The sequence below is a fragment of the Hirundo rustica genome, chromosome 11 (assembly GCF_015227805.2).
Source record: "Hirundo rustica isolate bHirRus1 chromosome 11, bHirRus1.pri.v3, whole genome shotgun sequence".
In the NCBI taxonomy this organism is placed as follows: Eukaryota; Metazoa; Chordata; class Aves; order Passeriformes; family Hirundinidae; genus Hirundo; species Hirundo rustica.
The window spans coordinates 13316667-13343752 of NC_053460.1; the positions used below are offsets into that span (position 1 = coordinate 13316667).

At 43.0% G+C, this 27086-nt stretch overlaps 1 protein-coding gene across 3 annotated transcripts; it reads left to right on the plus strand.

Moving 5' to 3' along the window:
* The first annotated feature begins 5508 nt into the window (after nt 1-5508).
* On the plus strand, nt 5509-26742 carry SIAH1 (siah E3 ubiquitin protein ligase 1). Of its 3 annotated transcripts, none has more exons than XM_040075550.2 (2): nt 5509-5528; nt 23068-26742. In XM_040075550.2, exon 2 carries the CDS (start codon nt 23070-23072, stop codon nt 23916-23918), a length of 849 nt encoding a protein of 282 aa, XP_039931484.1. In that variant the 5' UTR covers nt 5509-5528; nt 23068-23069; the 3' UTR covers nt 23919-26742. The 3 variants fall into 3 exon arrangements, with proteins under 3 accessions (XP_039931484.1, XP_039931483.1, XP_039931480.1); XM_040075549.1 differs by lacking the exon at nt 5509-5528 and adding an exon at nt 5792-5911; XM_040075546.1 differs by lacking the exon at nt 5509-5528 and adding an exon at nt 19900-20049.
* Nucleotides 26743-27086: the final 344 nt, after the last annotated feature.

Consider the following 27086-nt stretch of genomic DNA (forward strand, 5'->3'; position numbering starts at 1 on the left):
TTGTGCCTGTGCTCAGTCACGGGCCTGAGTACAGTCAATAAGTAAAGGCTGAAGAAGAGAACAATGAAACATTTATGTGTACTGAGAGAGCTGGAAACAGTAGGAGCTGGTAGACGTGGCAGGATCTGAGCAAGGTGTTAATCATGTGCCTTGGGAGACTGGTTACAAGTACAGAAATGGGGATTAGTGCGTGTTTTCTCATCAGAAAACTTGAAGAGAAGCCATTGGCCTCTGTCAGAGGTATTTCACAAAAGCAAAAATGGGATTTGTAAGCAAGGAAAGTGATGCCACTTTATTTTTCTCTCCAATATGTTCACAGCACATTTCATAAATAGGCTTACGACAAAGACATACCTAAATCCTATACAGGTCTCATTTTAGGAAGGCTCAAAATGTTGGCTCTTTGCCTGAACAATGAGCAACAGTATAATGAAACAGCCTCTAAGAATTTAGAGAAAAACTACCTTTAATGAGCTTGGTATGGGACTATATCTCAGCAAATTTACTTATCTGTGCCAGTCTGAGGTGTTTCCATACACTGTTTGCTGTTTGTTTCTGTATTAAATAAAGATGTGCTGAGTCTGCCACAGGACTTTTTATATAATGTTTAGGCTTTAGCTGGCACCTGATTATTTGCATATAGAGATCATCTGTCAAAGTAATTCACATCTGGTAATGTCCCAGATTTAAAACAAAACAGCAACAACAACAACAAAAAAGTCCACCAAAAAAACCAACCTGTTTAATGGATGACTTATTACTTTCTATTGTTTCTAATTACATATGACTGGCCAGTATTGTTGTTCTTCAAGGCATGGTGCAAGACTAATTTCTTCCATCCAGCCATAACCTCCTAAGAAGCTTACCGAAAGAAAACCCTCAAAAAACCCTTGTTCAGTCTTATAGACATGGAAATTCCAAAAGTGGAAAAGTTATAATACATGTTTCTCACTATTTTAAAATCAGTTTTTTATCCTACAGTTGGCTTAATGAATTGACCTGTAGTTATGAACCAGTTTCTACATAGTATCACATGACCACAGAATTTCTCCAATGCTGTTTAGTGCTTTATAATTACACATTTCATTTTTCACTCAGAAGAATTTCAATGAAGACTGCATATTTACATAGTAAGACCTGGATGATTCAGGAGATTTTAATTTGCTTTAAAGACTTTTAAATTTAGTTACCTGGAATCTAAAATAGGTCAGGGCTGATTGGAATTTTATTTTGTCTAATGACTAGTTATAGACAAAATATCTTGAAGGTCCTCACCCTCTACTTGGATTCATACTGATCCTCAGAAGGGCTGGCTCTTTCTGTGGCCAAGAGTGTACTCCTGCTGCCTTGAAAATCAGAGCTTGTTTTAAAACCTTATTTAGATTAATTATGTCACCCATACTGGCACACAGTCACCTGCTTCCCTCCCAAAACTGGAAGGTGATAATTGCCTAGAAACAAGCTGACCACAAATATTCCTGTGGAGCTCAATAACCTCAGCTGGTACATCAGGACCATCAAATCCAACAAGCCTAACATAACATGAGCTTCCAAATGAAACATTTATTATGTCAAATACTAAGTTTGGGATTCTATTTGCCCTCTGAAACTTTAGGTCTTACTTCTCAAAGTTTTGTTTGTTCCCTTATCTTAGGGGAAACCAAATTCAAGAGAATTTCTTGAATGCTGCAGATGTTAGAAGCACCCTTGCAGGAAACAATCCCAAGACTTTTGTCACATGAAATATTTATCAACAAAATTAATGGTGACAACAATCCTGTGCATGCCCAAGGCTCTGCAGGTCAAGAGTGGCATATCACACGTGTTTCAGAGATGTTCATTACCTTCTTACAAACTAGGCTTTGTTCAACAGATGGTATGCAATGTATCCAAAATTGCTTTTTTGTGGTGTTCTTGTTAGCTCAGAATTTTATTACTGTACAAAATGTGCAGTTCAAGGACATATATGAAACAGCTATCAATGTTTCTCTGTAAAAATAAGTTTCTTTTTTACATAACTGCTTTAAGTAGTCATGCTACTCTTTCACTTTCTTGCTGCCAGAAGGTCCCTAAATACTGATTTGTATTCAAATTCGGGAACACTGATGCTTAGCAGCCAGGGCAGTGAAGGATAGAAATGAACACTCCCAAACTCATCCCACTGCAGAATGAAGAGATCAGTAGAGATCTTAGATGTCCTTTTGTAATATGTGTAATCATTAATTTTTAATTAGTGTACTGTTACCTTCGGGTACTTCAATTAGGCAAGCCTCAAAAATAAGAGTGGTTTTATGGTCATTCTGTACTCAGTTTTCTTAAGAGTCCCAATGTTCTTATTTTGACATATAATAAAAAAGTAGTTAGAAGAGGACACTGGGTAAAAAAGAATTCATTACTTTTAGTGAGTTTGAAAAACTGAAAGTAGAAAAATCACTTAAGCCTGTGCATTTTTCCTCGCTTCAGTGTTGCTAACAACAAGCTTAGAAATGAGTTTATGTTTGGGCGATTTGCTTAGGACATAGGCATTTAGCTCCCAGGACCGAGTGTTACTCTGACTGATCAGAAGCAGTGTTTCTGCCTAAGAAATCAAATCCAGACACAAAATTTGAGTAGCCAATTTATGCTCTGATAATCATGTTTCATCTCAAGAGAATGCTGCAATGTGTTGCTTGGACTTTCTTCATTCATGAAACAAAAGTGGGTTTTACAGAAACAAAATAATCACCAGTGACTTTTCACATCAAAATTCATGTATCCTATAATAATGTATGAACTTAGTAAAATGCTACAGTAACTCATATAAGTAGTGTGAACCAGCTTATCCCTTTTACTAAATGGATGCAAAATAACAGGGCTTTTAAGAATGAGGATAGTGTCTAAAATTTAAAAGAGAGAAATAGTATTTTATTGCATAAAATGAAATGAAGACTTACAGACATTATTGTCAAATAAGGAAACACAGTGAGGCCATTCAGCTATGGGAGTGCATACCCCTATGACTTCAAGGAGAGTAGTGTTATACACTTCCACACTGACAGTAGCTACATTTCTAGTAAACAATGCAGACAAAAGTAAATCTTGATGTTAAAACTACTGACTTCAGTTTGAAATTATTACGTTAACAGATACTGCTAATTTAATGGCTTCCCCATAGTCAGCCTTTATTACTCAGCATTTAGAAGGGCTGCAGATGGATTGCTGTGCCCAGTTGCCAGAACTGTGGTCAAAAATAATGAAAGAAAAAGTTACAGATTATGCAGAGAGCAAAACCAAGAATGATCAGAGGCCTTGCAGCGGTGATCTATAGATTTTTGATGTAATGCACTGAAGAGAAAGTATTCAAAAACAGGAAAGTGGGAAATAAAAAGTTTCATTGTTCATAGAAGTGTTTCAAGAATGAGCTGAAATTAAAATGAGAGATTTAGATTATATATCACAGGGAGAACCAATGTAATGGTAAGGACTTGCAAACATCAGAAGAGGTTCGAACATATCTGCTATGGGAGGACTTTTATGAGCTGCTTAAACAAACACCTGGTAGGAACAACAAAGGCATGGCTGATCCTACCTTGCAGCAGGAACATGGAGTAGATGATGCATCTTGGAGCCCTTTTCGCCCTCATTTCCTAAGTGATGAAGCCTGTGCCACCTTGCCATGGGGTCTGTTCCAACCATCCCTCACTACTAACTCGTGAATTTGTGGGCTAATGACACCCCAGTTTGAGAGAGGAATGAGTCTCAAAGACTCTGAAGTTCCTGTAACTTCCTTGCAAAATGTAATTATGAATGGTGGAGGAAAACTGAGCTAAGTGGCGGTGCTGATGATGACCCTGGCGTGCTGGAAGAGCTGGAAGCTGTGAGCTGGGTGAGGAAGCAGTGGTATGAGCACAGCAGCTGCGCTGGGTGCTCTCTCTGGAGTACCTGCAGTCACAAGTACGAGTGAGCTGTGGTGCCTCTGGGGTTAAGGCAGGTGGGCAAGCTGGAGGCATTGCAGGGGGGAGCAGGAACATGGGAATGAGTTGGGGAGTTCCTGTGGCAAGGTCAGAGAAGAAAATCCCATTAGAAATGGGCTTTAATTACTTTCACTGCTCAAGAAAGTAGTTTCACTCAGGGAAAAGCAAGTGTTTGTTTGCATGCTGTTGTTTAATAGTGACCAAGCAGCAAAGCATCCGTCAGATACAGGACTGAGAGACTGCCAACTTGTCTTTGCTCAGCAAAAGTGTGTGTTTCCAGGATCAAAGTGTTAACCACAGATACTTTGTACAAAACCACACAGATTACCGGAACTGATAAGCATCATGGTTCTCATCACTAAAAATACGAATTGCTACTATTATAGCTGCTTTTTCCTTGTTCTCTATAGGATGGTACCTGTTTTTGAAGCTTCCACTGGTGAATAGACCTCCATATGTTTAAAAATACATCAAATGATTAGCCCTACTCTGTACTAAAATTGAAGGTGGGTAAGAAACGTTAAAATTGAAAATACGTTGTTTCAGGATTGTGTCCTTTCTATCCAGAACAAAAAAATGTATTTTACTTAATCGTATCTCTTTAAGTATTCAGTAAGTCAGCCCAACTATGAGTTGGCAGTCATTGCCACGTGTATCACCCCTCATGAATACTTAAAGCAAAAGGCTTAATAACCACTGCATAGCTACAAGGTGTGCAGGCAGAAACTGTGCACAGTTGGCCATCCTTTGACAATAAATAATTGATATTATCTATACCTGAGAGGATTCTTAAAGAGTGCATTTGGTACATATTGCACTGCATCACTACAGTGATGTATTTCTGAGAATCTGCCTTAAAATTAATCACAAAATTCTCTCAATAGGAACAGACTTGGCAGATTCAACATAGGAATGTCATACAAAAAGAAGTGCTTTAACGGTCATCAAAAGGAACGAGGATATTGAGAACCATCTGGATAATCAATTAAACTGGCCAAGAAAATGCTTCAGTCATTCAAAAAATGGAAATAAGATAGCAAATACAGATTTTTAAAATATTTTACTGAAAATAAAATAAACAGTGTCTCTCCTCTGGCAAACCTCTGAACAGCTTCAGTAGATGAGCATGGTCCCAATCCAACAAAGCACATGTAAGCACAATGGTAATTACATCTGTTTCATCCAGTTTATGCCTTGAAACTTACATTTGTATTTAGGGCACCGCTGGATGGGGACCTAACCTGAATTACGCAAAGTCTTTGAACAGAGACTGGAGGAGGGGTTTGTGTTTAGCAGTCCATTAAAACCACCAGCATGCCCTCGTGCTGGACGTTCCCGGCCTCTCTGCGAGAGGCCACTTTGCGGGCTCTTTCATTTTTAAAAGCACAATCCCGAGCCCTTGTGACAGTCCCCGCGTGGCCCCGGGGGCGCGGAGCGCGCAGCTGCCGCGGTGCCCGATCCCCGCCGCCAGCGCACGGCGGAGCCGCCACCACCGGGGGTTTGAAGGGGGCCGGCGCGGCCTGAGGGGGGCCGGCGCGGCCTGAGGGGAGCCGGCGCGGGCCCGCGGCGGCGCAGGTGAGAGGCGCCCGTGCGGGCCGGGGCAGGGCAGCGCTGTGGGGAGGCGCGGCCGGGCAGCCCGGCCTTTGTTCCCGGCCGGCGCGGGGCAGAGCGCGGCCGCGGCTGCGCGTGCGCGTGCGCGGGGGGAGCGGGGGGCGTTGGCGGGAGCGCGCCCGTGGAGCGCGCGCGCGCGGAGGCGGCGGCAGGATCGCTCGGGCGCAGCCGGCGCGTGCCCGCGGCGCACGGAGCGAGAGAGCGAGCGAGGCGGGGAGCGCGCGGTGGGCTCGGGCCGCGCACGGAGCGTCTCGGCCGGAGCGGCGCAGCGCAGTCGGCTCGTACGGAGCCGCCATCGGGGGAGCCAAGGCCGCCTCAGCGGGTTCCGCCCTGCCCGGCGCCCACAGGTGAGCGCCGCGGGGAGCGCGAGGGGCGGCGGGAGCGGCTCGACCGCCGCGGCCCTCGGCCCCCTCCCGGGCCCCGCCGCCGCCCGCGGGAGGCCCCGGCGCGGCCGCGGGGCGGCCTCGGGACGAGGCTCCGGCGCGGCCTAAGCGCGGCCCGGGCGGGCGGTGTCGTGTGGCCGCTCGGGGGAGCGGAGAGCGGCGGGGCCTGCGGGGAGCGGCGGCCCCGAGCCCTTCCGCCGGGCCATTGTGTGCAGGCGGAGGCGGCTGCCCGGCCCGGGCCTGCGCCGCCCGGCCCCGGGCTGCCCCTTTGTGGGCTCGGCCTCGGCCCCGCCGCGCTTTGTGCTCGGGGAGCGCCGCGGGCTCGGCGCGGCCCGGGAGGCGGCCTGGCCCCTGCGTGCTCCCGGCGGGCCCGGCCGCCGCGGGAACGGGCCGCGGGAGTAAATGGGCCGCTGGGTGCCCCTCGCTGGCATTACCGGGAGGGTTGCTGCCTCTTACCTAATCCGGTGAGAGCGAAGAGGGAGGGAGATTTTTGCCCATCCTACGGCTTCCCCTAAAAGATTACAAGGCGGAGGACCTTCGTGCTTTCTCCTTCTCCACGTTTTTAAAAGGACGGGAGACAACAGCGTTTGTAGTGAAAGGCAAAGCATCTAAAGTATTTCTTTAGCAGAAGAACCAAGTTTCTTTTCCGGTGGTGAGCTGGTGGCACTTTTATTTTGTGCTTACATTAATAGAATATTTCTCCAGTATTCTCCTTGCGACCTCCTTTCCGACCAGTCTGAATATTGCCTTGTCTCTGTAATGAGCAGTCTACTAATAGTCTGAATAAATAGATAAAGTGATTTAATTTGTTTAACGTGGCACATGAGTGTCTGTTAGGAAGCTCTAATATCTAATTAGAGTAGGTCATGACGGACATGGGATATTCCACGCTCGGGACATAGTTTCAGTTGTCTGTTTATCTCCCTTCTAAACTGAGACTAGCTCGGTGCATTCCAGGGGGGGGGAGGGAAAATGGAAGGGATTCTTCTCAACCCTGATTTAATCAAGCTGGTCTGCAAGAAGATTTGAGTTATTGGAGTACAGGTACAGTAATACAGAGGTTTTTAGTCTAAAGCTTGGATCTCTGGACTATTAATTTGTTGCAGAAAATAACTTTGAAGAGTATACCTAAAGTAAAGATCGAGTGCTAGAAATTATGTTAATTAATGTTCTTAAACAGCCTTTTGCCCTTTTCACAGCAGTGAAAAAATCATAGAGGAAAGCACAAGAATAAGACCTGTCCATCAGTGATATAATTTTAGAAATCTGTGGTGACCCAAGAATTCTGAACCTGATGAAATGATGGCCATTTTTACCTGGAAGCGCATGTCCAGATGGAGTAGCTTAACTGTTAATGTGCCATTTCTGATGCCATAGTCTAATTGGACTGTAGTAGAGGAGTTAGCTCAGAAATTCAGTGGCTCCAGCTAAGTAGGTGGGTGAACTAAGGAAAGTAAATACTTTAAATAACATGAGTACTTTTCCTAGGTAGGTTTGAGTACAGTTGCTGCTCTTTGCTTAGTGTGAATTGAGAAAGAAATCCTGCTCAAATGTCAGACACCTGCCTCTAATGTGGAAAAGGGAGCATGAGCATGTTCATGTGAGAAGCAACTCTGGTCTAAAAATTCAAAGAAATCAGGTGGGTCAGTTTTATGAACTATGGTCTTCAGATAAAACATTCTGGAAGACTGTGCATGCAATTGCTCTTAGAAATACGACGTTCTTAATTTTAAGTCAGAATCACTTTGCTTTATTTTTAATCTGTAGTAGTTAGTGCTTGTAGTCTTGTAACTGTCAGCTTCAAAAGCTGGACTGAGTTTTGCCAAATGGCTTGTTAGAGTCTTTTTTGCTGTAATGATTGTCTTATTTTCAGGGGCTAAACTGATGCAGAATAGTCAAGGTAAATGAATGATATTTGAAATTCTTGACACATATAAAAAGCTCAGTTCTGCAGTTGGAGTGCATGTAGCCAGTCTGCAGAGAGCCAGTGTGCGCACTGTTTGCAGCTGCTGACTGTGGTTACCTGAATTCCTGCTCAGTGCTGTTGGTGCTACCTGCTGCAGAAAGCAGCAGCACCGAAGTGAGGATGCTGGCAGGCTCTACTTCGTCTCAGCCATCACGTGGTGCCTGAAGCTCAGGATCTCAGCTCCAAAGTTTACAGTCTTAAATGTCATGAACACTGTAGATGCAGGATTTTTTTACACTGGATTTTTTGCTTTTCTGTTGCTTTGTTTTTTGAAGGGAAAATCAGCATTTTAAAAAGCGAAAACTAGTTGTAATTAAAAAAAATAGTAAGAGGGGTTTTTTTGTTTTTTTTTTTTTTCTTTTTTCTTTTTTTTTTTTTTTTTACTTTGACAAAGTACACAACAGAGACATTGTGTTACCTTAACAAAATGTTTTCATTAATAAGAATGTTTCGTTAAGAAGAAATATTTGTTGTAAGTGGGTTGTTTTTCAGAGTGTGCGTGCTGTTCCTTTGCTAAATGTTCAATGTCATGATAAAAATGTAATTTTGATGTGTGATGTCTGTGTGCGATATCACATTGTGGGCTGGAAATTGAGAGATATGGATAAATACTCTGTTGTTACCATGAGCTGTTACTTCAGGTTTACCTGAGATTTTGCTGTTAGCACTTAAGATTTTTGCTTACATGCAGTTAAGTCAGTGACCTGGGGTTGTTTGATATGCCAGGGTATGTTCAGCTATTAGCTTTACAGTGGAGTAAAGGAAGACAAAAGCCAGCATTAATGTCCCATTTAATAGTCTTTAAGTTTTGTGCCACTAGAGAGAGAGATTCTAATTCTGATCCGAACTGCATACCATGTTTTTGTAATGGCCAGAACAACTGTTATATCTCTGTTTGAATGACTGTATCAAATGGTGATTCTTTGTGTTATCACAGGAATAATGAGAGATTTGGTTACTAATTCCACAGTACTTTAATCAGATAAAGTGCTAGATAATTACAGCTAACCAAATGGTCCACTTCTGATTTTAACTTGTTTTTCTTTATACAAGCTGAATATGAAAAGTGAGGTTGGCTGTGTTTTCAGGGAGGAAGTAAAATGTTATTTAAATTATAAAATCTGTATTTGTCCTCTTGCACCTGGAAAAATGAATTATAAAATTACCATGGATATATTCCAGGGCAATTGATATAAGAAGTGCAGTAAGTTGTTCTGTAGACAGTTGCTGACCTTTTCCTTTTTGGTCTGCCTTATCCAGAAACACATTTTTATATCTTCATGTAGCAATTGATGACCTTGCTGGACATGAAGAAAAATAAGGAGAGTGTAGTGATAACTTTGGCTGCTTAAAAAATTACTCATCCACTCCTTAAAAGTGAAAGAGAAGTTCTTTCAAGTGTGGTTTGTGTGGCTGGGGTGGTTTAACCCCAGCTGGCAGTTCAGTACCACACAGCCTCTCTCTCTTACTTCCCCACCTACGGGATCAAGGAGAGAATTGCAAGAGTAAAAGCAAAAAAAACCTCTTGGATTGAGATAGACAGTGTAATAGGTAAAGGAAGAGCTGCGCACATAAGCAAAGGAAGCCACGGAATTCTTTCACCACTTCCCATGAGCAAGGCAAGTGTCCAGCCATGCCCAGCAGAGCAGGACTCCATCGTGCTTGGTGGTTACTTGGGGAAACAAATGCCATCACTCCAAACATCCCCCTCTTGCTCTTCTTCCTCCCAGCTTTACATGCTGAGCATGATGCCAGCTGGTCTGGGACATCCCTCTGGTCAGCTGGGGTCACCTGTCCTGGCTGTGTCCCCTCCCAAGGTGTTGTGCACCCCCAGCCTCCCCGCTGCTGGGCTGGTGTGAGAAGCAGAAAAGGCCCTGACTGTGTGGAAGCACTGCTCAGCAATAGCAAAACCGTCTGTAATTATCAGCACTGCTTCCAGCACAAACCCAAAACAGCCCTGTCCCAGCCACTGCAAAGAAAATGAACTTTACCCAAAGCAAAATCAGCACAGTGCCATGAAGTCTTTAAATATTCTAAGTTTTTTTTCTAGAATTCTTACACATAGTACTGAACAGAGAAAAAGTAATTTAGTCTTTGAAGAAAGGCGACTATCACTTTTTAAGTTTTTGTTTGTTTGTTTGTTTTTTAATGCTGTCAAGGAGGAGCATTTAAAATGCCACACTTTTAAGAGTTATTTTCAAATACATGTTCAGATGAAGTATGTGGAAGAAAACTTGTTATTTAAATTTTGCTAATCTATGGATTGTGCAAAGGTTTTAACTGGAGTGGGAGTATTTTAAACCAATTTTGTGTCAAACTGCAGGAAGGAAAGAGCTTTAAAATAAGTTGGATAAAAAAATCTAGAATTGGTGTCTAACTTAGAAATGTACATGTGTTAAAGGCTTATCTTTGTTTCTGTTTGCTCCGTGTTACAGATCTTTCATGAGGCAAAGTTATATGTCTTATATATTTTACAAGGGGATGACAACTGCAATACAAGGTTTCTGTTTTGTAAATCTTGGTACAAGTTGCTTCATGCTGAAGTGAGATGTAGGTGTTAGTTTGAAGTGGGGTTTGAAAGTTTGGTTTTTTCCCTATGATTTTTTCAAAAGTCTGCGTTATTCCTAAAATGTGTGGTTAGTTGTGGTTAACACATTGGGGGATGTTAGGAAAGGAGAAATAGAAGATGTAGCACGGCCCAAGCTGTGGCACATCCAAAGTACAGTTGCTGCTGGGCTGCCAGCGTTAATTTGCTGTGTTGCTGCCGCCGATGGGGATGTGAAATGGAGCAGTTTCAGTCCCAAGTTCAGTTGCAGACTCCCCACCTTTGAGGAGAGGGTTACTGTTCCCTGGAGCCCTTCCCAGGGCAGCCAGCACCCCGGGACCCTGAGTTCAGCCCTGCTGCAGGAGGTGTCACCCTCTGTCACCGTGGCTGTGCTCAGACCCTGTCAGGGCAGGCTTAGAGCTGAGAAAGGATGGCTGGGCCCTGCATTGCCACTTGGGTTTGGTGCTTCCTGGGCTGCCAGGGGAAGTGCTCAGGTACTGGTGCAAGACTGCTCTTGTTGAATGCATTACCTTAAAGAGAAGGAAGACCAGTGGGTAAAAAGCAGGCAGCACAACCACTCTGTTTGGTGGCAGCCTGCTTTTATTTGTTGTGGGAATGGTGGAATTCCACTGCAGCATCCTCCGCGTGTGTGTGCATGGTGTCATGGAGCCTGTATCTGGTGGGTCATTCTTCGTGCCATAGGTAAACCATTTTCTTGTATCGCTCTGTGAAAGCTCTTCAGAAACATTGTAACTGAGGAGTTTTCTTAAAAGTGCTATTACAACATGTAAGAACCTTTAAAACGGGGTATGTTGCTACTTTGAAAGGTAGTGACTGCAACTCCTTTCTGTAAAAATGGACTTTTTTTTTATTAACCTCGTTACCTTCTGTCTTTTTTTTTTTTTTTAACCAACATGGTTCTGCTGTGCATGTGCAATTGTCTTCTTGTAAAAGTTGTGAAAGTGCTCTGCTCAACTAATATTTTTGTTATGAATTACTGTTTATTTTGAAATATATATGCCCATGTATTTATATAAAAATCTTTAGAGTCACAAAACTACTTTCACTCACAGGAATTTCCCCCCTTTTTGTGCATGAAGGCATCGACACAGTTGGGAGTTAATTTGTATAGGGTTAATCTCTCCGTGGCCGATATCTGTGTGATTGCACAAGTTTACTAAGGATGTAATTTGGAGACTGGTTGCACAGGTGTGACTGGGGAGTCATTTGGCTGGCAGATGTGGATGGTGTACTAAGAAATTTTAGTGTAGTTTGTGCTGGGTCAAGTCTAATTATTAGAAAGGAAATTTTACAGATTAAAAAATATGCATTCTGAAATAGGAGCTGAGATGGACATTCTTCCAATACAGCACCTGTAAAGCAGTAATTTTAAGAGCACTTTTGTGCATATTAAAACCAGCTGCTGACCTTAAAAGTTTTGTTTTAAAATCAGGTGTTCTGTTTAAACAAAAGTTGTTGTTCCTTGTACAGTCATAATGCTTCCATGGATGTACAGGTGCTCATCTACTAATGGAGTTGAGTTTAGGGAAAAAGAGGATTTCAGTGAAAGCTGTTCTTTAATGTGCATATGAGGAAGTAGACTTAAGGTTGCCTGTGAAACTTTAAATTTTTTATTTCCCTTTTTGTTGCACGCTTGATCCTCCAACCCATTCTATTTTTGTAATGCTCATATAAAAGAAATAGGCTAAAAAGTACTGAATTTTACAACTGTGCTTTAGACAGTGATTCGTGGCTAGGAGTTGATGTTTGAGATTCAGCACTGCAACAGACTCAAGTTTTGATTTTGAATACCTACCAGAAGAGAGGACAATATTTTGCAGAGAAAGACAGTGATAGGTCTTGAATTTAGAAAGTGCAGATAAAGAGAACATGAAGTAGCAGAAAAATATGTCTACTCCTGTCATTTCCAAACCATTTATAGTATCTTGTGTTTGAATTTCTGATGCAGACTCAGGCCTAACTTCAGAGTGATTATGACAGAATTTTAATTTTGTATGCCATGAAGCAATTCCCAAGCAATACAAATAAGTGAAATAGTGCGTACGTTTTACTTGGCATTTGAGATGTACCTGATCAGAATTTAATGGCAGTAAAAGAATATGTAATTCTCTTGCTCAAGAGCTTTTTTTCCTGCTGAATTTAAATAACCTGCTTGAAAATCTGGGTACTTGGAGCTTCACAGAAAAGGGTGAGGGAATTTTTTTTTGATAATTCAAGGATCCCCCTAAAGAAAGGTTACTTTACTTTTCATAAAATCAGGAGGGCCTTCAGATCACGTACAATAGAAGTGGTGAGGAGGGTGTTGCCAATGTCTCCATAATTTGTCTCTTTGATGTACAAAATACTGGAGTGAGTAGAGGGCAGTTATCCATATGTGAGCAGGAGCTGGAAAGTAAACAGTGATTGAAGTGTGATGATTGCAGACTGTAAAAACCGAGATGTTAAATAATTTAACATTGTCTTTTAGTGTGTAATGATATTCAGTTATTACTAACCTGAAGTCGATTTGAATAAGGTCTAACAGGGTTAACTTGGTATCCTTATCGAGTAATTTCATTCCTTTTTGCATTAATGGGTGAGACTCACAGCTACTTGTGGTAGTTTAAAAACCTGTGAAAGGCAGGGAAGTACTTGCCTGTGGTGACTCAGAAGCTCGTGACAAAACAGGAACTAACCCCAGGTCTCCCCTGCCACAGACTTGTGCTCTGCACCACTAATCGTGGGTTTGGTTGGCTTTTTAAAAAAGGTTTCAAGGAATGCTCAGTCTTTCATGCAACATGGTGGGCTGTGACATTAGCAGCTCCGCCCGTCTCTCGTCTGTGCTCAGGTTGGACGCTTTCTGAAGGCTGCTCTCATTTGGGAGTTAAAGCTACATTTTAAACCTGAGGGTTTGATGAGAAGCTGTGGAACTGTTGCTATCTGCAGCAGTAACTGGGCTTGACCGCAGAATTGTAAGTAGCTGAGTTTGAGAAGCTGATTAACATTTTAATAATGATTTAAAAATATTAATTATTGTGGCAATTTTCATGCAACAATATTACAAGAAACAGTTGATTCCAAATTGATGAGTGGGGAAAAGCTAAATCGCTGAAATAAAACAGAATTGGTTCTGATGGAGGCACATGGGCTTCAAAGAATGGGTTCCAGAAACACAAGGTATGCAGAAAGTGGGAGTTTAAAGAAATGAAGTACTGAAAAGTGTGGAACCATTAGAAATGCAAAAATCCCACTGTAATTTTGTACTTTTTAATTGAGATCTTACATTGCTTAGAGTCCAAGTTCAGTGCTTTCTGTTTTCTATTTGTGGTATATTAACACAATACAAAAACCTGTGGCCCACTTTTGATTGCCACAGCTTTCCTTTTGAATTAGTATGACCAGTAGGAAAATTTTAGTTCCAAATTCAGAAAAGTCCATTTTAAAAATACAGACTCGATCCTTTACTTTCAAGTGTTCTGTTTTATTCTCCCTGTGGTTTGTGTCTGTGATAAAATAAATACGTTATCAAACACTTTTCTAAAAGTTCTTGCTTTTGAAGATTAAATTAGTTTTTAAAACCCCAGATTTTTAAAAACTCTAACTCAGAGAGTTAGAAGTGACTAGACTCTAGAATTGACTAGGCGTTCTGTGTAGTTTTGTACTAGCGGTTCTGAAAAATTAGTAATTTCTGAGGCATTAGAAGTTAGGCTTCCAGTGCCACTAGAGTGTGTTCTGTGATGCTGGATGTATTTATATAGGATCCATACGTGACATACCTTGTGGCACCAAGGTCTGTACTCTGGAACAAGTATCTGATTCTCCAAGCCCTCCCCTACATGCTTGCCCTCCTGAGTTTAGATTGCCATAATCTACACAGGCTCTGCTGTCATCAGGACTGCATACAGGAATACAGAACAAGTGAAGGATCCCAAGAAGAAATGATTATTTAAAATGGAATTGTGTACAAACCTAAGCAATGAACCAGATGGAGGCATCTTTATAAAAGTAGTCAGTGTCATCATGCTGTCCTGACTTCCTGCAGAGAGGCTTTCTGTGTCACGGGCCAGTCTCCTGTAGGACAGTCTGTATTTGTAGGTCTCCTTGATTAGGTCTGGTTGTTTTGATGGTCTGCTCCCTACTACTGTTAAGTTATGCAGGAAAAATATTGAGCATGAAATAGGTCTTGAATTTGAATTGGAATAGTTATCACAGAAAGACTTGGTAAGTGAAGACACATCAAAGTACAGGTACTTCTTTTAGCTGAGCCTGCCTGAATTAAGGTAGGTGCTTCCATGCCACACCCTCCTCCCTGTGTCTGCCACAGACACAGGAATGGTGATGCAATATTGCGTGGCAATTACAGCATGCACTGAAAAGTACAGGGTTTGCAAAATCAGACTGAGGAGAGAAACACAGCCCCCAAGTTGTCACACGTGGTAGGATTTGCTGTTAATGTTTACATTAACAGGGCAGAGGGGGTTGGTTATTATTTTTCTGTTTTCTAAAAAAAAAATCTAGTAGAGTGTAATTGTATACAGAGCCCATCTATGATGCCTTGTAGAACAATTGAGTGCTTCCTGTTTAGAGGCTTCTGAATGGTAGTATCTGTTAGAGCATGAAAAATACCTTGCTTTTCTCTTTTCTGCTGCTCTAACTAGTTCACTCTGTAGCTGATCCTTCTGTATGCCTGCCTTACTTTTTATTGTATCATTGTATGTCCAGAACTTTTAAACAGGTAGCTGTCTCCCTGTGTGTATAGGTATTACTGGGCTGAATTGTTGAAGGATTATTCTAATACAGCTCAATTCAGTATGCTCTGTGCACAGTGAACAGAAACTAGATAGTACTAAAAATAAAAATCTTTTCCCTGTTACTTAGCTTGCGCAGGGTTATCTGTATTTTCGTATGAAGTTTTCTTTGTTTTCTTAGATTCTATGATTCCTGCCGTCTCAACTTGGAGACCAGTGCCCAGAGCGCAGACAGGCATGCTCTGCTGGGTTTCTCAGAAGGCTCCTGGGGCACAGGTGTGGGGTTGGGTCCATCCCATGGTTTGTGCTGCTGTGGGGTCTGTGTGGGGGCAGCTCTGGCTGTCCTGTGGCAAGGAGGGCTCTGGCCATCGGCTGCCTGCTGATCCTGGCACTGGGGATACACAGCTGGGGAAGGAGGGAAGAGAAGGCTCCTGTCACACAGCACCACCAGGTGCAGTGCAGGACTGCGGGATACAGCCTCGAGCAGTGTTTCTCTATCACCATCTTCACACCCCTCTGCTGGGTGGGATTTGGTAGTGTCACAGCAAGACAAGTTACTTGCTTGTTTTAAAAAGGAAAAATATGGTCAAGTCCAATGTGGAAGTGCTCCACAATCTTTTTAGTTTGGTTTCGACTGGTGTTTAAAGAGTGGGTTTTCTCTGTATTTTTGTTTAGCTGTATATAGTTTTACTAGCTAGTTTGTGGCTTAACTCCCTTTTATTACGTTAGATTACCAAATATCAATTATTATTGTTTTGTTGCTTATACCAATTTATTTAATATATTACTGCATTTTCTTTTGTCACAGTGGCATTTGATTAGTTGGTTTTAATATAGCTCAAATTTTCAGGAATGTCTTTGATAGTTCCTGTAGTTTTTGCTTTCTGTCCTCCTTCCTTTCCTTCCAAGCTCAAAAAACAGGAGAGATAAACATCCTGTTTTGCTTTATGATTTGTAGGGAGTCTGAATTGACAAGGAAACCTACTTTTTTATTTAATTCTACATATAAGGTGTGAAAGCTGGCATGTTCTCCACCTATGGAGTACAGTGAGTGGTCCAAACTCAAGTTTTGGCTATTGATCAGACATTTTTAGTTTTCCTTCAGAATGAAATTTGGGGGTTAACCAGGTTTTTTCACAGAGCTTTGTTCCTCAACTTGTCTTCCTTCACAAGGTTGGAGAACCATAGCAGCATGGGCTCCAGTATTCTGTGCAAAGGTGGATGTTGAAGTTCTGTTGGACTGGAGAACAGGTTATTCGCTTGTTGGAATTGATAAAGTTCTTTGTTGCATTTAATTTGAATACTTCAGTCATAGTAATTGGTTACTAATGTGATTTTGATGTGGTTGTTTAATGCCTTCTACAGGATACTGTTCCTTCCTAATCTTATCTTATAAAGTTGTTGGAAAGAAAATCTTTAACAGCTACAGAAAAACCTCTCCTGAGGTTTTTTTGGTCTGATGTTGAATATTCCAGCACATCTCCACAGGAGAAATAGTGACCAACAGTGGTGGTGCAGCAGTCAAACAGCACTGACCAAAGTCAAGTTTTTGCATTGAGTTAGAAATGGGTCACTCTAATTTGGTGGGTGTAACAATGCTGTCAGCGTTTCCATGGCTGTGTTTGTGTCTGTATCTGCCCCACGGGCTGTGCTGAACTCCGAGGAGGTCTAGATGGGCACTGCCATGGCTCCACTGGGGATCCTGTGGGGAACGAGGGAACACGTGTGGGACGCATCAGAAACATGGGGCGTCGAGGGCTGGGGGCTCACTGCGGTGGTGGCCACAAAGACAATTCCATGCTTCTAGAAATCTGTTGGGATTTCCCTTCCTGGTGGTTGGAAAATGGGGTTGGTAGGGAATGTCTTGAGGTGCAAGAAAAAGCTACCTGCAGTTTCAGGCAGACTGGGTCACTGCAAGGTAGCGGGAAATGCTCTAATTGTGTATGAAAAAGAGATGAACTGTACAGATGACGTTTTGGCAGAGGAAGTCTTCAAGAGTCTGGACTCGATTTTGTATATTTATTTTGGTCTCATTTTATAATATTCTGTTTCATTGGATTGATCTAGCTCTTACTTGTTGTGTAGGAAAAGAGAAGCCCTGAGGTGTCTGAAATAACAAATAGCATAGTTAAGGGCACCAAAGAAAACAGTGTCTGGAAGGGTTGAAAAAATCCCTAATTCATTAGTCAAAACCAGAGTGTATAGAGACTAAATTGTGTTATATAGTTGATTAATAATTTATGTATTGAACTGTATTCTGAGAATTCTGAAGTAGCCAGCAGGTCCAGAGGCTGTGTGTGGGCAGCGGTGCACACGTCTGTCCAGGCCTGCGTTTGATCCTAACCATGCCAGGCCCTTGGGATCCAGCATCTCCCGAGAGTTGGGAAAGAGAAACTGATAGGCTGCAAAAGGCAAAACCTTGGGCCCTAAGATCTAACATGCCTTTTAAATAAAATAAAATTAAAAGTACTAGTTTCTTCAAAAATAATAGCAAACTTGGCTCTGATATATTTTATGTTTAATGAGTATTTTCAACCTTTCATTTAGGTTTTGAGTTTTGACATTATTTGGCTTGTGTCACATCTTGAAAAAAGTAACTTGTCAGTGTTTTTCACAACTTTATCCTGTTCTCATTTCCACTTCTCTCTAACAGTACTGTGTGTAAAAAAATCTTATTCTCAAATATGCTTGTAACAGTTGAAAAAGTTGAAAGATCTTCTATTATTTTGTTAGCGGCTGTAATGCATTAAGAGTGCAATTTGAGTGGAAGTCCCTGAACTTAATTTTGAAATGTCATAGAAAAAAATATTTTATTGCGTCACATACAGACAATTGTGATAATTTTTTTCTGTCCTTCTATCACTCTCACATGAGATTTTTTCCCATTCCAACCATTACAATGACTATACAGAGCTTTTGTGTGGTTCCCCCCCCTGCCCAAACTAATATTCAGTTACCCTTTCAAAAGCAAACTAAAATGCTAAACTCGAGTCTAATCTATTTGATATGGGTTAGGATATGAGAGATGTGCTATTTGAGATAAGTGGATGACGCCAAGTTGGATTTGTCAAAGGTGCCCTGTATTCCAGTGAAGCACAAATGTGATTTCTAGTCTGGAGCTAGCACCTTGGTAAGGTGAGAAGCTTGGAAGTGGAAGAGTATCAGTCTAGTCCTACTTACCGTTGTTAACTCCCTGGCACGAGGCACACCATCTTTTTCAGCTCCTTCAAATGCTTTCCACGCTCCTGTGCCTCAGCAGAGCTTTTTAAACAGTGTCTTCTTCCCATTCCCAGAGTGTCTCTGTTCTGTGCCCGGGTGCCAAAGGCTTTGTCCCGAGGCACCGTGCAGCCTCCTGAGCGCAGCAAAGCACAGGGGCAGCAGCAGCGGCTCTAACCTGTCCAGGGGCCCGTGCGTGTGCTCTGGGGACGCTGCCACACGAGAGGGAGCCTAGGGCGTTTCACACAGCTCACAACACGCTCTTAATTTCTCAGATGCTGTTTCTGTGCAGTTTTATTTCAGCTTTTCTGTTGTGCTTGTAGACTTTTTTGACTCTTACCTGGTGGGATGCTGTACGTTGCACGTTTGCGGGTGAGACTGAGGGAAGCCTTGTATCCAGTGGGCAGGTTTTTTTAATAGCAATTGGGCGTTATTTGCAGGTTATTACAGTGCTGATACAAGTCTTCCTGAAAAGGATTTGGATTTCAAATAGTAGGAAAGCATTTTTAGAGATAATTTTCTTTACTCAGATATTGTACCTTACTTTTTATGTGACCACAACAATTTATCTCAGCGTGTTTGTTCGGTTGCTGCCACTAAAACTTGTATTTCCATGATCTTACCATCATTACATCAGCGTTCCATAAGGTCTAAGCTTTTCTGAGCAAAATGTGTGCATCATGCAAGCATGTTGACTTGGTTTCCAACTGCTTTATCCTTTTATCTGTTCTAATTCTTTTTAATAGACCAAGTAGATAATCAAATATGCCGCATTATTCTAGCTCTGTTGGTCTTTTCATTGAGATTATGCATTTGCTTAATCGAATAATATTTATACAAATGGAGAAAATTCCTGTTGAATAGGATTTTACAGATACACAGAGAAAAATGCTCACCTGAGGAGTATCCTTGAAATAGGTGGAAATTATTTTCATGTCCTGGAAGAGTTTTGAATGGAAGCTATAGCTTTTTCAGCAGTTACTTCGGGGGAAGCAGAGAGCTTTCTCCGTGCGCACGTGTGAGGCACGGCCGGCTGCTCGTCCGGACTGCGGGCACGCGTGGGGCGGCTGGGCCGGGCCCGGATCCCGGCGCCGTGCCGGGGGGCGGGCCCGGATCCCGGCGCCGTGCCGGGGGGCGGGCCCGGATCCCGGCGCCGTGCCGGGGGGCGGGCCCGGATCCCGGCGCCGTGCCGGGGGGCGGGCCCGGATCCCGGCGCCGTGCCGGGGGGCGGGCCCGGATCCCGGCGCCGTGCCGGGGGGCGGGCCCGGATCCCGGTTCTGCGGGAAGGGCGGTGCCGAGCCGGGTCCTCCCCCGGAGGCAGCGGCGGGCGGGGCGGGGCGGGGCCGTCCCGGGCCGGCAGTGCCGGGGAAGCTCGGGGAACCATTTTGGGGCGCGGGGCCCCGCCCGGGGCGGTGACATCCGGGCGCGGCGCGGGGCCCGCCGGGGGTCGCGGGGGCTTTCGCCGCGGTCGCTGCCCGGCCCGCGCCCCGAGCCCGTCTGTGCTGCGCGGACACGCCATGAGCTCCTCCGCGCCCCATGACGGGCAGATCTGCCTCCAGCGGGCCGTATTCCTGGAAGGGCGTCTGGTCTGCGTGCTTGCCGGGGAGTAAAACCTGCAAGGGGAAAGGTAGCGCCGTTTAAGTTGCCTTGTGCGCAGTATTTAAAGCTGGGCTTGTAGGAGCTATTAAGTTGTGTCCCGCGGGAGATCTCGGTAGCCTGATGCCTGTCACCTTTCCTAGAACAGTATCGGAAATGCTTTTAGCAACAGGTCGGTGCGTTCTGATGTTACCAAGAACAGCTTTTCTTGATTTAGAACTAGGAATCTTCAGATGTGTTTTCCCCTTTTCACTCTTACTGTTGGGTAATTTTTTTCAAATATGTACAGTCTTTTCGATAATTGGAGTTAAAGGATCTGATGCTCTTGAAAATGACACCTTAATGTTCCTTAGTTTGTTGCTGTCGCTTAGAAACCTGTTCCTAGTGTGTGCAAATAAAGATAATGAAATAGCAAATATTGCATATAGGCGTTTTTACCTGTAGTAAGGGGGTTGTAACTAAAAATATATTTAAACTTTATCTCCAGGTCTATAGTTGTTTTTCCTTGGTTTGTAAATTCCACTGTTAAAACTTTTACTTGTGATTAACTTTTGAGATAGCCATAAAAGATGTATTATTCATCTTTGTATTAACAAGAGTGATGAAAATGTAGGCTTTGGGCAGGTTTAGGCTTGGTAAATTACAGTTTATAGCTTTATCCGGTGTCTTCACTGCATGCTAATCTCAGTGGTCTGGTTCAGAGAGTCCCGCTGGTTTCCATCCCCTGCTCCTGTGAGTGCTGTAGAAGGTGTGTGAAGGCTGCTCACACAGGAGCACTGTAACACAGTTCTGTTCTCCAGTGCCTCCGTACCTTAGAAAGCTCTGGTGGGAAGTGCGTCTGTGCACCAGGTCTTTCACAGAGTTTGTAGGTTGCTTCATTTAACTGTTGCATGGGCTCAGCGAGGTGTAATTAAAGACAGCAGAGCTCACCCAGCTCGTCAGGCTGCCCAGGGAACTGGTCTGACGCAGTGGTTTTCAGCAGCGTTATCTGCAGGTTACGGGGATCCCTGGATCAGGACGTACAGGGTCAGGCAAGAGGAAGCACACACAGGCTTTTCTGAAATGTGCGTGTTTGCAATATTTGAAGGGAAACACTTCCAGAATTTTACATATGAATATGCTTGTTATTTCCAATCTTTTCCCGAGCAAACGGTGTGATCAGCATTGGTTCTCCTGTGTCCAGTGGTTTGTTCCGGAGCACAGAACTGCAGGGTGACCCCAGCTGTAGCTGCTGGGGACACAGAGCGGTGCAGCTGGCAGAGGCCTTGCTGCTCCAGTCCTCTCACTGGTGCAGCATCACTTCCCCAGGACACATGGTTGATTTGTCACCTAAGCTTAGACATCCTAAACTTCTCATCTAAGATGGAATGCCTCACTGTGGGAAGATACAGCCAAAAGACATAAACATTCTTGTCATATCTCTGCAGTATCAGTTATGGATCAGCACTGAAAACTGCTGCATGGCTGTTTTTCCCAAGGAAGGGAATTGGGTATTTCTAGACCACCAAGCCTGAGATGGAGGAGGAGAGTTTGGTGGGTTGAGGAGGTGCTGTCAGTGGGCTTGAGACTCATCAAATCAGTGACTGAGTATCGAATTTTAGACACTCATACTTTCCTAGCTATGGGGAGAGGTACTTCTGTAGAGGAATTTGGACTTGTCTGTCTCTCCTTACTTTTTGAATATCAAGGACTAAGTCATTTTACAAGTTGGAATCTCTTAGTTCCTCTGCTTTGTGCCCTGCACAGTGCATGTCTTGCAAAAGCATGCCCAGTATGCTGCTCTGAGCTGTCTGGTCCAAGTATGAGTAAGTTTTGTGGGTGAAATGATGCTAAATATGGGAAGCTTGCCTATTGCCTAATATTCCCATGTCAAATAGCAAGGAGATTAAAGATGAGGTTTATTTTGAGAGCTTTACATGTACGTGACAGATCCAGAGCTGGTTGTACTCGCAGAGAGGCACTTAGGGTGGCTGAGAATTGTGCTGTGTAACAGAAGCCAATTTTGGATAGCATTTTATTTAACTGCCCTTTACCTATGAAGGGATGGTTTATTTTTTCAAAACTGTGTTTATTTTTTCGGATAATGCTAGTAATCCCTTTTCCACAAGAAGGAGGAGGTAGGAGTGCAGGAAAACATAACGTGTTAAGAAATATGTTTGGTACTTGTTCCACGTCTGTGGAATGCCTCGAGCAAGCTGTTTGGTCAGGCAGCTGTCACCTTTATCTGGGGGCATTGGAAAGATCTGAACTTCAGTGAGGCTTCACTGAACATGGAACTTCATCAGGAGGGCCTTTCCAAGGGACTGAGATATCTGAGTATTTATGTGGTAAAACAAATTCTCAAATTTAACAAGTGAAGTTTGAATTTTTAGGCTATTCGGGAAATTAAATAAAGTATTTGGGATTTTTGGTAGTATCCTCACAATGGTTTAGTTAAGGAAGCTGAAGCAGTGGCTGTGCTTTACAAGTCATAGGCCTCAGCAGCAGAGTAATGAAAATAAAGAGTCACTGTCCTATCCTGGGGAAAAAAAGCGGGTTAGCAATTGTCTGAGCTGTGTTTTTCAACTTTTTCTTTAAAAATTACACTGTAAACATGGTTACTGAGAAGGTCACATCCAGAAGATGGGTTTTTTCATTAAAAATGCCTTGTTTCTCATACATACAGCTTAGAATTGTTCCATACACAGAGGTGATATACACAAGCGAAGAATTTCATAAATGCAATATTAAAAAAACCAAACCAGCAATAACCTCTTATTCTTAGCATGTCTCTACTCCTCTGCCCCGCAGCTTCCTGCAGGTAAATGCCACTTTAGAACAACGAGCAGGACTTCTTCTCTTGTTCCCTTTCCACATCACGCAAGTGTCTGTACCGTACGCGTACAAGCGATCTACACATGCCATATATGTAGTTGGCATTACGTGGGGGGTTTTGCTTTCACTTGTATCTTACTGTCTCTTGAAGCTTCTTTGTGAGTCAAGGAATGCTGTATGCAGAGGCAGTGAAGTGTGGCTAGATGTGAACTGTCTGTTCTCTGTTCCGTTGCAGAAATGAGCCGTCAGACCGCCACAGCACTACCCACAGGTACCTCCAAGTGCACGCCATCGCAGAGGGTGCCCGCGCTGACGGGCACCACAGCTTCCAACAATGACTTGGCCAGTCTCTTCGAGTGTCCCGTGTGCTTTGACTATGTGCTGCCACCCATCCTGCAGTGTCAGAGTGGCCATCTGGTCTGTAGCAACTGTCGCCCCAAACTCACATGCTGCCCCACTTGCCGAGGCCCGCTGGGCTCCATCCGTAACCTGGCTATGGAGAAAGTTGCCAATTCCGTACTATTCCCGTGTAAATACGCCTCTTCTGGCTGCGAGATAACTTTGCCGCACACGGAAAAAGCAGACCACGAGGAGCTGTGTGAGTTTAGGCCTTACTCCTGTCCCTGTCCCGGTGCTTCGTGTAAATGGCAAGGCTCTCTGGATGCCGTAATGCCGCACCTGATGCATCAGCACAAGTCAATTACGACGCTGCAGGGAGAAGATATAGTGTTCCTGGCCACGGACATTAATCTTCCTGGTGCTGTTGACTGGGTTATGATGCAGTCTTGTTTTGGCTTTCATTTCATGCTAGTGTTGGAGAAACAGGAAAAATACGATGGTCACCAGCAGTTCTTTGCAATTGTACAGCTGATAGGAACGCGCAAGCAAGCAGAAAACTTTGCTTATCGGCTCGAGCTAAACGGGCATAGGCGGCGATTGACTTGGGAAGCAACTCCTCGATCCATTCACGAGGGAATTGCAACAGCCATTATGAATAGTGACTGTCTAGTCTTTGACACCAGCATTGCACAGCTCTTTGCAGAAAATGGCAATTTAGGCATCAACGTAACTATATCCATGTGTTGAAACGGCAATCAAACCTCTTCAGGCCAGTGTTTAAACCGTTGCATTTAATTTAGCAGAAATAGGGTAACCATCTTTGACTGTCAGACAAATTATTTGGTAGATGGAGGGTAGACATAAATGAAGGTAAATAAAAAGGAAAGGCTGTTAAATTACAGGAAGCAGTTGCATGTAGTAACTAATATATTTAAAATAAGTCAACAGTAAACCACTGAAAATATATATACACCCAAAATGGGCATCTTTTGTATTAAGAATTGATTCTACAGGAAATGTTGTAAAATAATTCTAAAAACTTGTTTGTAGATTGATTGTACTGTTGAAAAGGATACTGTTTCGTGTTTTTGTTTGTGTTTTTTTCCTCCCCCTTTGACTGACAAGCCATGTTGAGCGGTCTGGTCTCTGGCCGCTGCTTCCCCTCCTCCTTCCCACCCCCCCTTTGTAAGTCACTACATAGTATTGCTGCTGTTTGTGTATATTTTTTGTGTATTTGCTAATTTTTATTAACTTCTAGTTTTTCATTAAATAAATATGACTTTCTTTTCTGTAATTCAGGTTTTTTCTCTTTTTTGTATCTTTTTAAAATTAATTACAGGTGTCATCTTTTGATATGCATAATTGCTATGGTAAAACTTATATTTCTGTATGTTTGGTAAATTTTGTCTCTTTCCAGTAGTCAATTCATTGGTGATACTGTTCTTAATTGAGCTATTTGTGAATGTACTGAACTCAAAAGGAGTGCTTATGTTCAAAGATGTGTCAGGAAAGACAGCTCCGTTAAAAACAGGTCTAGATGTTGTTGTACTTTGAGTTACCTTCTAACAAAAATGAACAATTATTAAGAACTTTCCAAATTAAAAAAAAAACAAAAAGGCAATTCGCATTTCAAACTTAGAGATGCTTAGAAAATTGATTGCATCCTTGCATTTGTTGGTTTGCAGTACAAAGAAAGTATTGTATTACACAATATTTGTAATTATAAAAGCAGACCATTTGTCTAAAAAGAAAAAAAGGCAGCCAGAGTGAGATGTTTTCAGTCTTTTTATATTTGTCATTAAAAGATTACCTGGCAAATGAAAAAAAACACAGCCAACTTCTGCTTTTTGCTTTAGCTCAAAGTTTGACACATTGATGCTCTTGCTCAGTTTCTTGTCTTCATGTCTTTTGGTTGTTACTAAAGCAACTGTCTGGAAGTGACTTTTGTATCTCGTTTTGGTGACATGATCCACATGACAATGCAGATAAATCTCTTCCAGGTGTGACTGACCAGCCCTAAAGGCTTTGGAAGGATACTGGGCTTTGTGCAGACTGCCTGTGCGTGCAAACCCGGACCACGAATGTAAACGGGATTTGTGTTACAAAACAGACACAGACAAGAGCGGGGGAAAAGCTGTTCCACCTCGAGCAGGAAGGAAATCTTTGTCAAACTAAGTGGTAGCGGACGTGTCGGGGAGCTGGTCTGGCTATTGACTACTTTTGTAACACATTAAAATACAGTTTATTTACTGTGCACTGTCTAACTTTCTTATCAGAAGTTCATCTGTTAAGACAACTCTTGTTCTGACTATTTTTGATGCATGATGAGGTAAGTAGTTCTGCAGGTAAGGAGCATAAAATCCATTGGGTTGGATTAATAAAATATTACAGAAATAGTTGGCTTCATGTAATAGAAGTTTCACTCTGAAAATTTGATACTTAGACTGTTTGAACCGTGCACAGATGTAATTTAAAAGATGTTCTGGTACCTTGTGACAGTAGATAAATGCTTCCAAAACTCCTGCAATCTAGCTTTTTTTTTTTTTCCCTTTTGAATATACAGCCAACTGTTTGCAGTTTTCTAAATTCAGTAATTATTCTCACCGTATTAAGCTTGTCTACGTTTCCCTCCAGTTTGTCTTTAACAGAAAGTTGGCTAAATGCTCTTGTTGGAGGAGCCCACGTCCCCCTTGCTCGTGGTGCCTGCCTGGCTGGGCTGAGCCATTCCAGCTCCGGTTGAGCTGAGGGAACGTGGTGGAGCCGTGTGGCCCCGTGACCGTGCCCTGCGAGGCCGGGGCCGGTCAGTGCTGCTGTTTGGGAGGGTTCAGCTGGGGCTGTGGCCCCAGCAGCACTGTCAGCCCTGAGCCCTCGTGCTGAGCTGCACTGATTGGATTTAGGCACAGTGGGCTGAAGGTCAGGGCCGTGCTCTGGAAGGGCCCTTCAGCAATGGCCTGTGCAGTGAGCTTTAGAAGCTGCCTGCTGTGCTCAGACAGGTTGGTTCATGTTTCACAGAGGACAAGAGCTATAGCAGAACTACTGTATGCTGACTTACTGTAATGTAAATTAGTGTTGCTCCATTTGGTGTTAAATAATTGTATGAAACCTTTAATATCCATCATCAGATGGAATTACGAAATTACCCTTAGGCCCAGATCCTCTAAAGTATTAGAAGCCTAAAGAGTGTGAGGATTGGGTAAGTCAACTACACTGTTACATATAAAAAAAGAAACCATACTAGAAAATCTGTACAGTTTACTACCTTATCTAAAATAAATGGTGTATTAAAGCCTGGCATTGTCTTAACATTAGCTATTTATTTTAGAAAGTGCTGTTTTATTTTGCTGTATTGGAAAGAAGTATTCAAATTTGTCTTTAAAAGATGAAACACAGTAGATCTTGCATTTGTCTGCTAGCACTACCTCTGTGGTTTTTCATTGCCCTTTAAAAAAAAAAAAGGCCTTAAAATGTTTGACAAATGTGGATGTAAATATTTTGATTCTGTTGTGACAGTTCCTGCTAGTTCTTGTTTGCAGTAGTGCTTTAAAATTAAAGCAGGTGAATGGTTTTGTAATCCTGCCTGTCCTGTTGTTTTATCCAGAATCTTTTCCAAGCCGCTCTGATTAAAGCAGGAATTGTTCTAGTGGGATAGTTATTATCTCTAGCAGTTCATAGTGTGGATACAGGAAAGAGCTCCCACTGCTTTTACTTTTGATAGGCTTCAGCTGTTTTGGGGTATTCTTCTGAGGGCCACAAGTTCAATCTCTGGTCCATCTGACTGTTCCTAAGCAGATGCTCCCCAGGGTATTGCCATCCCTTCAGAAGTTCTGCACTGCTCTGGCTCGCTGCAGCACAGCGTTATTGTGCTCAGAGAAAGCAAAGCAAAAGGCACCGAAGTGTGGCTGTAGCGTCTGCTAC

Excerpts from the sequence above, each read along its gene's own strand:
- SIAH1 (XM_040075546.1), top strand. The coding sequence starts at position 19,959 with ATGACGGGCAGATCTGCCTCCAGCGGGCCGTATTCCTGGAAGGGCGTC. Across the intron at positions 20,050-23,067 it reads TAAAACCTGCAAGGGGAAAG|AAATGAGCCGTCAGACCGCC; the intron begins GTAGCGCCGTTT and ends GTTCCGTTGCAG.